This window comes from Lepidochelys kempii, chromosome 3 (genome assembly GCF_965140285.1).
Source record: "Lepidochelys kempii isolate rLepKem1 chromosome 3, rLepKem1.hap1, whole genome shotgun sequence".
Taxonomy (NCBI): Eukaryota; Metazoa; Chordata; order Testudines; family Cheloniidae; genus Lepidochelys; species Lepidochelys kempii.
Genome location: NC_136382.1, coordinates 192575729 through 192588174, shown reverse-complemented (window position 1 = coordinate 192588174; position 12446 = coordinate 192575729). Strand labels below are relative to the sequence as shown.

Sequence of the window (12446 nt, the reverse complement as noted above, 5' to 3'; positions counted from 1 at the left end):
ACCTTACAGGGTAATCAGAGTCAAAACATAGAGAATCCCTCTAGGCAAAACCTTAAGTTACAAAAAGAAACAAAAACAGGAATATACATTCCATCCAGCACAGCTATTTTACCAGCCATTAAACAAAAGGAACTCTAACGCGTTTCTAGCTAGATTACTTACTAACTTTTTACAGGAGTTCTGAGCTGCATTCCTGATCTGTTTCCGGCAAAAGCATCACACAGACAGACAGACCCTTTGCCCCCCACCCCACTCCAGCTTTGAAAGTATCTTGTCTCCTCATTGGTCATTTTGATCAGGTGCCAGTGAGGTTATCTTAGCTTCCTAACCCTTTACTGGTGAAAGGGTTTTGCCTCTGGCTAAGAGGGATTTTATAGCACTGTGGACAGAAAGGTGGTTACCCTTCCCTTTATATTTATGACAGTAACTCTGACCAACAAGTACTTCAGAAGTACTTAATATGTTTCACAAACTAATATCCGGCAGAGGGGGAAGGAACATGGAGAATATAAAGTGTTAATATTTATAGGGCCGTATAGTTGGAATAAGCTGTCTCTAACTATTTATTTATATTACAGTAGGACTTAAAGGCCCCAGCTTAGAAATAGCCCCATTACATTGGGCACTATATAGTAGAGTTGGACAAAAAAATTTGGTCAAAACTTTTCTGGGGTGAAAAATGCACATTTGGCAACCCAAAACATTTTGCAAATTCATGTCAGTTTTGCTGAATGGTTCATGTTAAAAAAAAAACCAACCCAAAAAAACTGAAATGTTTTGTCTCAACATTTTTGAAATTCAACATTTTGATTTTTTGGTTTGCAACAATCTTTTGTTTCAAAATGTCCTTCAAATCTATTTAATTTGTTTGAAAGTGCTGAAAAAGACTCAAAATCAAAATGGAATTTCTTTTGGTCAAACACAAAATTTATTTCAACCTAAAATGATTTTTTTACTTTTCAAGCCACCAAATTTTTTGAAGCTTTTCATTTTTGGTTTGACGTGAAATGAATCTCCCCCATCCACTTTTCTGGAAGTGCCAGCAAATTGAAAAAGCTAATATTTTCACAGGTCCTCTCTATAATACACATAGCAAGAGACCCTGAAGCGCTCACCTTCTGAATAGGGAAAGAAAGAGTAGGAAGGGAAATAGAGAGGTGACTTGATCAGCATCAAGCAGTAGGTTAGGGACAGAACTGGGAGCAGAACCCAAGTCCTCCTAATTCCCTGGCAAGTGCCCTACACACTGGGCCACACAGCACCGCAGACACCATCCCTCTGGGCCTTAGTGCAGGGGTGTAACATGGGTAGGCCATGACCCTCCCAATCAACACCCAGGCCCACCCAAATATGAGCTTGTGTGACACCCCCCCACATACACCCTTTCCTGTAAGAGCAGCAGCAGATTGCTCCAGGGGCTGGGCAAAGAGACAGAAAGCCTCTGACCCTGGGAGCATCTCCCTCTCCCCCAGCTGTTCCAACTCAGTCAGTAACTGCTCCTGCCACTACCCAATGGGGAGGGAAGAGGCACACAACTTGGGAAACACAGATTCCCTGCAAGAGCCTGTATCGGTGGAACCGTACACCCTGGGAGGCAGCAGTCAGAGCCAGGCAGCTGCAACTATGTGACAGAGAGAAGCAGAGGCTGCTGCTTCTGTGGTGTGGGGTACAGACCATGACACAAGAGGTGATGGGGAATGGGTAGCTGGGATAGGAAAAGGGGCCCAGGAAGCTGGAGCCAAAAAGGGGCCCAGCCAAGCTATCTGGTCATTGCTCATCTACCATAAGCTGGGGCCCTCCCAAATTCCTATTCCTCACTATGCCATGGTTTCAGAGACCACTGTCTATTAGAATTAAGGTGACAGAGATTTTTTTGCTGTCTTAAATAGCATGAGTTAGAAGAGGTATCTGCATTTACAAGCAAAGCAGCTGTGGTGAATGTAATACTCTGAGCATGAACACCTCTCCCTGAGTCTTTGAAAAATCTAATGACATTTTGCACATGCAGCTGCCTGATAACAAAAGCCCCCTGGTTCCTGTTTTTTAAAAGTTCTCCACTTCCTGTTACACAAATCACTTAAATTGTTCACAGAGAAATATTTTCTTTATGTAAAAATATTTCACTTTGCAGTTCCTTCTTGCATGCATTGAAGTCATTTACTTTATCATTGACTGCAAGTGGAGCAAAATTGGACCCTTATAGTCCATTCTTTGAAAAGCTAGCCATGTACGACTCTTACACCAGCTAAGGATCTGCTCCTAAATATTACCAAATGCCACCCATCCACAACACTGGGTGGGAGAAATTGATGGGGCCAGTGGTGAAAGGGGGACTGTCCCAGCGGCAAGGGAGGGACAAACTCACCAAAGCACAATACATAGCTCCTCCCCCTGGGAGTCTCTGGCACCCATTGGCCAGTTGGGAGACAGGGGTGCTCATTGGCCAGCATTCCCCAGTTCCCAGAAGAGGTCACATGGAGCCTATTTGACTCTGTTACAGCAGGGAAAGGGTTACTCACTGCCTCCTACCTGCATCTCATGGGTGGGTAGGCTCCATGTCAGGGGCTGCAGCTCCTGTCCCAGCCCTGGAGCAGAGGGAGCCCAGCTGAGGGGGGAGGGGAGGTGGAGAGGATTAAGCAATGAGGAAAGGGGTTGAGGGAGAACAGTGAGCCAGGGGTGGGGCCTTGAGGAAAGAGGCAGAGCAGGTGCAGGACCTCGAGGGAAGAGGCGGGGCCTTTGGGGGTAGAGGCAGAGCAGGGGCCAGGATGTACTCAGTTTTCGTGGGACTGGAGATCAGTCGAAGACCAATGTGCCTGCCGAAGGCGCAGGAGGAGAGTCCCAGGTCGAGAGGAGCAGCTGGGCAGGAGCTGGGACCTCAGCAGGGATAGTTCATTTTGCAGATAGTGGTGAGTCAAAAGAGTGTGTCCTTCCTGGTTAGGATCCAGAACCCCTCCTATAGGAGGTGGAAGGGATGGATTTGTGGTCTGAGGTTGAAAATAGTGAGGGTCCAAGCCTCAGAGGTGGACAGAGATGATGAGGAGTGGGTGAGTGGCCCTCGGCCTGCGCCTCACACCCATAATCTGCCAAGAGCCCTTCAGACATCCTCAGGATGCAGCAGTGGAGTTTGTCAGCAGCCTTCAGGCACTGAAGGAAGGAATTGCCAATCTCAGTGCAGTGGGGCAAAACGGTGACTCAGGTCCCTCCTCCCTCAGACATCCAGCCCAGGGATGTGGGCTGACCTGGCAAAATCATTGGCATTGGTGGCCCATAGGTTGGCAGCCTGCCTGATGAGAGCGGGGTAGGGGGTAGGACTGTCACAGGTTTGGGGGGACTGGTACCCCACAAAGGAATATGGAGCAATTAGAAAGGGACCCCCCCCTGTTTCCAGGTGGCATCATTCCTCATGCACAAAGTTAGGAGACATGACAGCTGATGATCCTTGAGCTTATGTGAGATCCACTGTCCACTTCTCCAGGTAAGATACAGGTGTTATGGAACTTTTATTGGACTACCCTAAGAAAACAGACGCTGCTTACTTATGGAATGCATTTTCAGCTGGTTTTCAAATCCCTTACGAAGGCAGGAGGTGACACTGCTAGGCAGAGAACTTGAAGTCCATTAAAGGTTTTGAGGCTATAGTAAGGGCAAAGCTCACCTTGGAGGTAGCAGCAGGGAGAGTGGTAGGCCTCTTCTGATTCATTCCAGTGCCAGATTTGCGCATATCTCCCCTGGATGTGACACCAAAGAAGGCGAAGAGGGAATACAGGCTGCTCCATCAGCTGTCCTACCCCTGAGGCTCATCGGTAAATGACCATATTGTCCCTAGGGTGACCAGATGTCCTGATTTTATAGGGACGGTCCCAATATTTGGGGCTTTTTCTTATATAGGTGCCAATTACCCCACACACCCTGTCCTGATTTTTCACACTTACTTTCTGGTCACCCTAATTGATTCCCTGCTGTGTTCAGTGAGATATTCATCATTTGATGGCGGGAGTAGCCTGAGGTTAGGGACTGTGGTCATGGGGCACCATGGCAAACTGTGGGAACTTTACATGTGTTTTCAGGTTTTTCCTCAAATTCCTTTCCTGACAGATTCCCCGCTGCTCATAGGATCCCAGCCTCCATATTGCTCCCTTTAAAATAACATGAAGGCTGTGGGTGAGACATGATGATGGAGGAAGGAGAACAATACAAAATTGCTATGAAGCATAAATTCAAACCTAGGTATCATGACTTCTTCAGTTAGCAGTCAGAAAATTATATACAGTTATCACCTACACAAACATTTCAGGCATGCCTTCGTCTTTCTGGAGTAGCAAACACTTTAAATACCATAACTCGGCTGATCAGAGTGATAGAAGAGGTTCCCAGTAGAACACACTAGATAAAAAAATCAGTGTGAAAACTGCAATATCTAATCTTCAGACGATAGCAACACAGCAGCTTCTGTGCTGAAAACCACATAGTTTAGTGGTGAGACAGACACTGAAACTATCAGCAGAGCCTTATGATTTCCTAATACCTGAAGTGACAGCTGACTGAGCTCTATTACCTGTTAAACCAGTCATCTGTGTAGCGGGGATATGGGTAGGGATCGTTACTGCTGAAGTCGTAGCTGGCTTTGGCATTCTGGAAAACACAAATATTTTAATGAGTCAGCATGAAAACAGGTCAACAAAGCAAAACAGAATGCAGAATGAGGCAACTTGTAAAATGTTAATAAACTCCCCTTTTTCTATTTTATCCATCGGAATGTCGTCTAATATACCTGGTACGCTGGACATAACACACCTCAGCTATTATTAGTTACCACATGAAATGTCTGAGATGAACTTTCCTCAAAATAGTATGTAAGCAGCATGGGCTGGTGCTTGGTACTATTCCTATGTAAGCAGAGTCAGGATGAGCTCCACCCTGACATCTGGTGGTGAGTTGTGTCAAGTTGTGGAAAAGAACTTCAGGGGCTGATCTCATTTGCAGAGGCACACCCACCCTGCCTAGCATGAGCCCATAGCTGCCCAAATGGTCACTTTGGCTGCTGTGGGAGCCCCAGTGTCTCTGTTATTGGGACAGGAAGAATAAATTGTTATTATCCTGATTATGTGAATCAAGGACAGTGGAACTGTCCTTGGCCTTTTGTTATGATGGAGGGACTCGCCAGCAATGCAGTAGCGCTTACTAGGCAGGGGACATGGGTTCCAAAACACAGTGAATTAAGAGAGGCTGGGGACAGGTATTAGTACGTGGTGGTGTGGGTCTTTTGTGAGGGCTTGAAACATCAACTGCATCTCTCTATTTCCCTCCCTGTGGAATATCAGAGCTAATTTTGGGTCTATTAGGAGTCTAGCTACAGGTACTGAGCTGAATTCGTTTTGGGCTTATGGTGTACCAGCACTGAGGCTCCCACTACTACAAGCTGAAAGAGCTAAAATTACTGAGCACTGTGTTAAGTAGTGGGGAGCCTGAAGATATATTGCTGGGCAGTGAGTGGGGTGGAGCAGTTTGTGGGATGGCGGGTGGAGTGGAGCGGCTTGCGGGACAGCTGGTGTGGTAGAGTGGAGCGGAGCGAAGCCCTATGGAGCGGCGGGGCAGTCCACTTTGGATCACGTAAGGTGCCCCTTACCTCTTACACACACTTACTTACTTTCACCCAGACTGGGGAGTAACACTCTGCAGATGAACTTTTGAACTCCGGGGCTAGGCTTTTGGGTTGTTGGACTTTTGGGACTTTCGGTGATCTTTGGGTTGCTGGACTCGGGATGTTTTGGTTGTTGGACTCAAGAACCAGAGGGAAAGGATATGGCCCAATCTGCTGGGGTGGCTCTTTGCTCATGGTTTGGTTGGTGAACCCTAATTGTGGTGTTTTCCCAATTTAATGCTCATGTCGTTTACCTCATGTTATTAAAGATTTTCTGCTACACTGAGACTCTGTGCCTGCGAGAGGGGAAGTATTGCCTCTTTGAGGCGCCCAGGGGTGTGTGTAAGATTTTCCCAGGTCACTGGGTGAGGGCTCGAGCCAGTTTTGCATTTGCTTTGTTGAGAGGGAACCCCTGTGTACTGAACCTGGCTCTTGCTGCTATCAACTCAGCCTAGCAGAAGGGTTACACCTACTTCAGTCTCTGGGTCACCATGGGCAAGTCATGCCATGTCTTTGTGCCTCAGTTCCCCCCAAATGGGGACAAGGACATTTACCCACCTTTTACAGTGCTTTGAGATATTTGTATTACAACTGTTGGGCATTATTATTATTGTTGTTTGTATTAGAGTGGTGCCCAGAAGCCCCACCTGAGAGGGAGAGCTCATTGTGCTAAGCAGTGTACAAAAAGTAAGAGTAAGAGACAGTAAGAGACAGACCCAAGTCTGAAGAATTTACATCTAAATAGACAAGGAAGACAAAAGGTGGGAGGGGAAACAGAGGTCTAGATCGGTAAAGTGCTCAAAGTCACACAGCACATCAGTGGCAGAACCAGGAAATGTCCATAAGGGGAGTTTTTCTTTAAGAGGAGAGGTAGATTCAAGCTAAAAATTCAACCTAATTTTTACATAAGAAGATAAGAATGGCCACACTGGGTCTAGCCCAGTATCCTGTCTTCTGACAGTGGCCAAAGCCAGGTGCCTCAGAGGGAATGAACAGAACAGGTAATCATCAAATGATCCATCCACTGTTGTCCATTCCCAGCTTCTGGCAAACAGAGGCTAAGGACACCATCCCTGCCCATCCTGGCTAATAGCCATTGATGGACCTATCCTTCATGAATTTATCTAGTTCTTTTTTGAACCCTGTTATAGTCTTGGTCTTCACAAAATGCTCTGGCAAGGAGTTCCACAAGTTGACTGTGCGTTGTGTGAAGAAATACTTCCTTTTATTTGGTTTAAACCTGTTTCCTATTAATTTCATTTTGTGACCCCTAATTCTTGTGTTATGAAAAGGAGTAAATAACACTTCTTTATTTACTTTCTCCACACCAGTCATGATTTTATAGACCTATCATAACCCCCCTTAGTCATCTCTTTTCCAAGCTGAAAAGTCCCAGTCTTATTAATCTCTCCTCAGATGGCACCCGTTCCATACGCCTAATCATTTTTGTTGCCCTTTTCTGAACCTTTTCCAATTTCAATACATCTTTTTTTAGATGGGGTGACTGCATCTACATGCAGTATTCAAGATGTGGGCGTACCATGGATTTATATAGAGGCAATATGATATTTTCTGTCCTATTATCTATCTTTCTTAATGATTCCCAACATTTTGTTCGCTTTTTGAACTGCCGCTGCACGTTGAGTGGATGTTTTCAGAGAACTATCCACAATGACTCCAAAATCTCTTTCTTGAGTTGTGGCGGCTAATTTAGACCCCATCATTTTATATGTATAGTTGGGATTATGCTTTCCACTGTGCATTACTTTGCATTTATCATTGAATTTCATCTGCCATTTTGTTACCCACTCACCCAGGAGGTTTGTGAGATCCTTTTGTAGCTCTTCACAGTCTGCTTGGGACTTTACTATCTTCAGTAGTTTTGTAACCTCTGAAAATTTTGCCACCTCACTGTTTGCCACTTTTTCTAGATCATTTATGAATATGTTGAATAGCACTGGTCCCCGTACAAACCCCTGAGGGACACCACTATTTACCTCTCTCCATTCTGAAAGCTGACCATTTATTCCTACCCTTTGTTTCCTATCTTTTAACCAGTTACCAATCCATGAGAGGACCTTCCCTCTTATCCCATGACCACTTACTTTGCTTAAGAGCCTTTGGTGAGGGACCTTGTCAAAGGCTTTCTGAAAATCTAAGTACACTATATCCACTGCATCTCCCTTGTCCACATGCTTGTTGACCCCCTCAAAGAATTCTAATAGATTGGTGAGGCATGATTTGCCCTTACAAAAACCATGTTGACACTTCCCCAACAAATTATGTTCATCTATGTGTCTGACAATTTTGTTCTTTACTATAGTTTCAACCAGTTTGCCCGGTACTGAAGTCAAGCTTACAGAGCTGTAATTGCCGGGATCACCTCCAGAGCCCTTTTTAAAATTGGCATCACATTATCTATCCTCCTGTCACTGGGTACAGAAGCGGATTTACACAATACACTGCAATTTCACATTTGAGTTCCTTCAGAACTCTTGGGTGAATACCATCTGGTCCTGGTGACTTATTACCATTTAGTTTATCAATTTTTTTCCAAAACCTCCTCTAATGACACCTCAATCTGGGACAGTTCCTCAGATTTGTCACCCCAAAAGAATGGCTCAGGTGTGGGAATTTCCCTCACATCCTCAGCTGGGAAGACAATGCAAAGAATTCATTTAGTGTCTCTGCAATGGCCTTATCATCCTTGAGTGCTCCTTTAGCATCTCGATCGTCCAGTGGCCCCACTAGTTGTTTAGCAGGCTTCCTGCCTCTGATGTACTTAAACAATTTTTTGCTATTACATTTTGAGTCTTTGGCTAGCTGTTCTTCAAATTCTTTTTTGCCCTTCCTAATTATATTTTTACAGCTCATTTGCCAGAGTTTATGCTCCTTTCTATTTTCCTCACTAGGATTTAACTTCCATTTTTTAAAGGATGCCTTTTTGTCTCTCACTGCTTCTTTTACTTTGTTGTTTAGCCACGGTGGCACTTTTTTGGTTCTCTATGTTTTTTTATTTAATTGTGAAAGACGCTTTTCATGACTGTGAGAACTACATGGGCTACTGCCAGCAATTTTGCACCAAAAGCCAGACCATAGGAATTCAAAACAGTACATAGGTGAAGTGTCTAAATGACAGAGAGAAAATGTATTGCCAGTTCAAACATCCCATCTTAAAGTATCAGGATGAAATCCTGGCTCTGTTGAAGTCAGTGGGAGCTTTGCCATTGACCCTCCCTGGTGCTGTATAACACACCGAAGAGAAGTGAATGAGTCAACAGAAAAAGATCAAGTCCTTTCATGTATTAACACGTACTGTGTCCACTTATAGTAAGACCAGCTGGACAACTATCTGGGCATGGTAAAGTCAGAATGAAAATCCTGCCTCTGTGGGTAATTTAATTAGGAGCTGAAGTACACCAATTTCTAGGTTTGTTTCCTCTAGAGAGAAATGTACTTGAATGAGGAATTAAAGAAGTTTCTAATGCTATTGCCATGGATTATGCATGGCATGGATTTTAGGCAAACTGGAAGTAACTAATTTTAATTCAAATCTCATTCTCCTAGCCAGTAATGTGAGCATGTTCACACTCAAAACCTAATTTGATGAGTTCTGGGCTTTGCCTGTTCATTTGGTGCAGTATTTCTGACCTTTTTCCCATAAAATTCTCACTTTAGTGAAAATTACAATTTCAATCTTGGTATGGGTAGATTCAATTGAATCCCCACCTGCTAAACCCAAAGGAAATTACAAGTGGCTAATTTGTCAGGAAGGAATTAGACATGCAGACACCCTGTGTACGCTCATCAGCTGCTCTTGGTGTTGTTATCAGACAGTTTGTCCAAAGAAAAAGGATGGAAGGTCCTTCAAGATATATAAATATATCACCATATATTCAAAGTAAGGATGGGCAAATTGCTTCAGAAAACAATCCAACCCACCCTACAGACTGTAGCTCTCCTGTATGTTCAATTAAACAAAGCATCAATTTCAGAAAAAAATTCCTTTTAAGAAAAGACACCTTTCAAAATTCCCTCTCTCTGATCTACCTAATTTTGGGCTACCCACTAGAGTACTGCATTCACGGAAGCAGAGTATTTTTTTCTAAGAAACAGTCAGTACAGTCCAGAAAGAGCCGAATTAGGAAGACTAAGAAAATAACTGCAGATTCATTTATTTCCCTCTTCCTTTTCTTCAGGCCCTTTCTTGAAGACAGCAAGCCTTCTGCAGCCTTTAAAAAAGAAAATCTTTCGGACACTGTACAAAGTACTTTATATTAGAGCTGGTCAGAAAATGGGATTTATTTTCATGGGATACTTTGACTTTTTGATAAAAACTCAAATCAAAATATTTTGTCAAAAAAGCTATGCTGCTTCAGAGCCTCACGGGAGCTGCAGTTTGCATGCTTTTCGGTTTCAGCTAAGTACTTCAGTTTTCAGCCAAGAACTGAAAACTTCCTTTTAGTGGAGTACAGTTTTTTCATTAAAAAACAAGTCAGAGAAAGCAGACACTTTCCCCCTAAAAGTTCATTTAATCAAAAACCCAATCTTCCTGTCAAAAAACTGTTTTGGCAGAAAATATTTGATGAGCCCAACTTGATATTATTATAAACAGTGGACTCGAAAATATATCCATTGTTACTGCATGGAGAGACTATCTCATCCTGTATTTTAAAGGCCATCTCTAACTTGGTTCCTAACGTCCTGCAACCCTTACCCTAATAAGATACTACCAAGTAGCATTTGATCAGAAAGTAACATGCTATCAAGCAATAAATCACACATAATTTATATACTGTGATATAAAGATATGATTTTGGCCCATGAATAAAAACAAAAAAAATAAATAAAAGCTTTGGCTTGCATTTTTCATACCATTGCCCTGTATTTTCTTGTGGCAAACCCTTCTATTGTATAACAGTTATTCTGTAATGGATGGAAAATACTAAACCAATTGTTTCATATGATGTTTAGCAATGATTGTGTATCTTGAATAATAATGAACACTTCCTGATATTTTACATGGTTTTATAGGCCTCTAAGGAGCAATGCATAAGCAGCTATGTTTTCCTATTTAATTCAAGAATTTTTCCTACACTTAGATGACAGTCCAGGAGGCATACATTAAAAGATATGCCTCTCACTACTAGTAGCCTAAATTCATCTATGGTATTAGAATAAGGATGACTTTGGCCCACTGGTTTTTGGGCTTTAAAAATATATATAAAGATTCTTAACATAGTGTTCAGTTCTTTGCTCTCTTGTATGGGTGCAATCCCCTGTGGAACTGGTCCTAACTTCCGCTTTTCTCTCTTGACTCCTATACTGACCAAAAGACAAAGAAACACTAAGCCTAAATGATGGTGAGTAATGTCTTTGACAAATTGCTCGTGAGTACTGTTCAAAGCTGTACAGTGGAAATAAATAATTCAGTTGTTGTACATAAGATCTTAAGTACAGAGGATAAATTCTTCATGAGATGGAAAAGCAAACAGTGTATTCTTTGCCTAGAGGAATATAACTGAGGGCAAAATGCCTCACTGAAAAACACACAAACAATGGCACCAAAACAATATTGATATGGGGGAAGGCTTCCCCTATTTGCAAGCTGAAGCATTTGCCTTGTGTTTGTTTCAAGACTATTCAAAAAATCCCACAGGGTTCTTGCTGCAAACAGTTCTGGCATGAAAATTTCTCAGAGCCCTGGTAACCTTTTATTTACATTTTAAAAGGCATCTATAAATAGATGCATAGGAAATATGCTAATTAGATTTTCAGTTCATTTTATGTGTACATGCAGAGGTAGATAAGTTTGTACAGATAGAGGTACTGGTGAACATTATAAACACCATTTCTTTTGGTCCAGCATTGTTATTTGCAATTAGGTGTTCAGGTATCAGCAAATGGACACCAGGTTGTCAGCCTGCAATTTGGTGTTAGCTCTGGGCCATTGCTCTTTATCCTTGTTCTGTGGGTATAGAGTATTGACTAGAACCCAGTGATCCTTTATTGAGACTGTCAAAACTCAGGCTAGGATTGTGCCATAGCTTTAATTTCTTGTGTTTTCTTCTGTCAGAACATGATCATATGACTTTCTGATGTGCGCAACACAATTTCTTTTAAAAGACTCTTTCTCTTTGGAACAAGCCTAGCTCTTTGTTTTCTTGTATATGTAACAGAAGGCAGTCAGATGCTACAGGGATGGGTGGCTTTATAGAGACCTAGCTAGATATATAGCATGGACCCCTGGGCAGGCCTGGACATGTGTAGAAACTGAGTTATCCCCTCTGTCACCCACAGAGGACTGGGGATATTTTATCTCATTTTGTTGGTGTTTTCTAGTGTGGAGAATGAGGGAGTTCTGTGTATTTTTTATAACGTTATTTTACCTGTATGATACTTGCCTGCCTGATAGATGATATGATAGAACAGTATTAAATCAGAGGAGGCTGATGCGGGGGAAGCAAACATGAAATGAAACAATGACAGATAAGTCTCCTTAGGGAACAGTAGGGCAAGCTATGAACTGGAGAATGTCTCTGCTAGGCTTCAACCAGGCTGGCCAAGTTTACTTTTCCCAGACATCAGCCTAAGATCAAAGGGGATACTAAAGCCTTAGAGATGCCGGCTTAGGGAAGAAAAAGAAGGCTGTAGTGGGTTGTCAGCAGCTGCCTTGGTGGGACGAGATTGACAAAGACACAGTGACAGTGAGAGACACAAACTGTAGCAAGCATGGAGATAATTGGGGTCAAGAGAACATACAAAAACATGCAAGGAAAGATTTTGGTGTAGGTAAGTCCCATGC

General features: G+C 42.9%; 1 protein-coding gene across 4 annotated transcripts in view; it reads right to left on the bottom strand.

Moving 5' to 3' along the window:
- PCSK2 (proprotein convertase subtilisin/kexin type 2) overlaps positions 1 to 12446 on the bottom strand; it is a 202771-nt gene that overhangs the window by 55554 nt on the left and 134771 nt on the right. For all 4 annotated transcript variants that reach the window (XM_073339426.2, XM_073339427.2, XM_073339428.2 and 1 more), the window contains exon 6: positions 4556 to 4632. In XM_073339426.2, the coding sequence (XP_073195527.1) occupies positions 4556 to 4632 (77 nt within the window). The remainder of the gene's footprint in view (positions 1 to 4555; positions 4633 to 12446) is intronic.